The sequence below is a fragment of the Penaeus japonicus genome, unplaced genomic scaffold (assembly GCF_977035675.1).
Source record: "Penaeus japonicus unplaced genomic scaffold, GWHDUDI00000001_assembly GWHDUDI00000010, whole genome shotgun sequence".
NCBI classification, from domain to species: domain Eukaryota; kingdom Metazoa; phylum Arthropoda; class Malacostraca; order Decapoda; family Penaeidae; genus Penaeus; species Penaeus japonicus.
Genome location: NW_028234412.1, coordinates 15510027 through 15512526, shown reverse-complemented (window position 1 = coordinate 15512526; position 2500 = coordinate 15510027). Strand labels below are relative to the sequence as shown.

At 35.5% G+C, this 2500-nt stretch overlaps 1 protein-coding gene across 3 annotated transcripts in view; it reads left to right on the top strand.

Moving 5' to 3' along the window:
* The window catches only part of mio (GATOR complex protein mio), an 18882-nt gene that overhangs the window by 1105 nt on the left and 15277 nt on the right, over nt 1–2500 (top strand). For all 3 annotated transcript variants that reach the window (XM_043007744.2, XM_043007745.2, XM_086540863.1), the window contains exons 2-4: nt 1–125; nt 1624–1827; nt 2168–2339. The exon at nt 1–125 is cut by the window's left edge and continues 39 nt beyond it. In XM_043007744.2, the coding sequence (XP_042863678.1) occupies nt 1–125; nt 1624–1827; nt 2168–2339 (501 nt within the window). The remainder of the gene's footprint in view (nt 126–1623; nt 1828–2167; nt 2340–2500) is intronic.

Sequence of the window (2500 nt, the reverse complement as noted above, 5' to 3'; positions counted from 1 at the left end):
GAGTAGTGTGAGAGTAGATGTCCAGTGGTCGCCTGTCGCTGAAGACCAGTTTTTAACATGGGGGTCAGACTTACAACTTTACCAAGTTCAAGAAGTCTCTCCTACTGAGATTGTTCAACTTCCTCGTAAGTATTCAGTGGAGTGGTGCACATTTCTAATTCACTCATGTGTATTATAATTACAATTACTGCACCAGTTGGCACTAAGTCAAAATCCAACAGAGTTCCACTTTTTAAAGTAGTAAGATAAAGCTTGTAAACTTGAAAGAAAGAAAGAAAAAACAACTATTCAATACAGTTATGCAGTTATACCAATGAGTAGGTATAGGTAATGATGTGGGTAAGCATGGGTAAGTGTTTACACACACATCTATATATTTACTCTGGTTCACCACAAATTTAAATAATCTTCTGTTTGATTGGAAATATATTTATTGTTCACTAGAGTATTTCCAAATAACACCAATTTTTTGTCTAGTAGACAGACAATGAGTTCCCAGGCTGACTGGACAGAATACATGTACAAATGGCTGTCCCAACTCTTATGAGGGTCTTTTAATGATTTCAATATCTGTTCACCTTGACTTCCCCTTGGCTTTGCTGTGAATTTTCCCAGTCATAGTTCATAGTTCCATGTATTTTGTGAGACATTGAAATTTGGAAACTTGGGTTAGGTGAGGTCAACTAACCAACCTAACCTAGCCACCACAGAGATTTTCAATGGACATAGACATCAAAGGCCACCAAATCTGCACAAGACATGGGAAATCATGCACAAGTCACCTAACTGCTCATTCACACAGCATATTACAGACATAGATAAGATAATAGTAATTAAGTCATACTGTGAGAACCTCAAACCATCCTACTAGGTATCAGTAGCTTTAATGCAATTCATAGTTTTCATTGGTACAAGAAGTGTTATGATGCTGTTGTACCTAAATAACAGGATCTCTAAAAAGTAGGAAAAGAAAATCACAAATTATTTTTCCATTCCTTGCTTGTATGAGTGTATTGAATTTTCCCATGAAATATTACAGAATATTATAATTTGCCTAATTGAATTGGGAAGATTAAAGCAATGGTAATATCAACAGTTAATCCCATGAAATGTACAAGATTTTAATATTAATTTTTTACACACAAAGAAATTCCTTTCCATTTCTGTGCCTGATTAGAGTTGGATAGGGGTTGGATGGAGGTTTGACTGGATGGAGGTTTTGAGAGCATTGCATAGATAAGCAGTAATGATATCTCCTGTACTTCTATAGTAATTTTACTAGAGAGTTGCAGGTTTATTATGTACATAGAATTTGGTTTCATCTTTTGGGGCAACAAATGTGTTTATTGTAGAACAGAGTTACAAAAAATGCTATGTGGAAATTATTTTTATTCTGCCATTTATCAGCCTCTTTTCAGTGAACTGTTATAAGAATTATAATTGATCTTGCCTTGTATTCAAAGAGTGAAATGAAATTTACATTTTTGTGTAGATTTCTATTAATCAAGGGGTTAATTTTTACACATACATTAGAACTAAATACATGTGTAATGATAATTCTATGTGTTTGTTGGTATAATTTGTAAATTAACTAATGTGGATTTCTTCCCCCGTTATTTCCAGGATTGCGACTAGGTCCTAAAACAGCAGCATCCCTTTTATCCACTAATAATGATCTCCAGTACATAAAATGTGTTGCCTGGTGTCCTGGCCTGGAAACAGATCAAACCAACCAGCTTATAGCAGTAGGACAGGCAAATGGGAAAGTTGCTCTCACAAGTTTCAGCAAAGTGCCAGATCCACGAGGCATCAAGGGGAGAGAGTTCAGTAAGTATCAGTTAAAGACTGGTGATGATTTGGCATTATTGTCAATCATTGATAAGGTTTCTGATAACGTAAGTGTACAGGACATATTACTTGATGCAATTATAATGCTCGATATGGCTACACATCTCAGCATCCTGACAAAGATTCAAGCTCACATAATCTAGGATTGTGGTATAAGAGCTGGAATACATCCTATCTTTTAAGTCTCTGAATCCTCTTTGAGGCTGCTAGTTATATACATTTTAACTTATATTCATAAATTAATTTAATTTTGTTAATTATATCTTCTAGGTTGTAACATTTTGATATTGCTGTATGACATAACTTTGTTTTTCTGCAGTACCAAAACACTCTCGAGCAGTGAATTCTTTGGCATGGAGCACACAGGAGCCCAAACTTTTGTCTGCTGGCCTGGATAAAGTGAGAACTGACCATTCTGTCGTCGTGTGGGATGTCACTCGGACAAGTCAGCCACCTTCATATACCTTTGATCAACGCAATTCTAGCGCTGGGTTAGTCTGAATTGCCATGTAATTTTTTGTGATCAAGTGTTCTCTTATATGGTGCCTGGGACTATTGACGTAATGGACCAAATATAAATTTCTTTGTGAGAATTTACATAAAATTGTTACATTGCACAACTGATTATGGAAGCTTGCTTAATTTATACTAG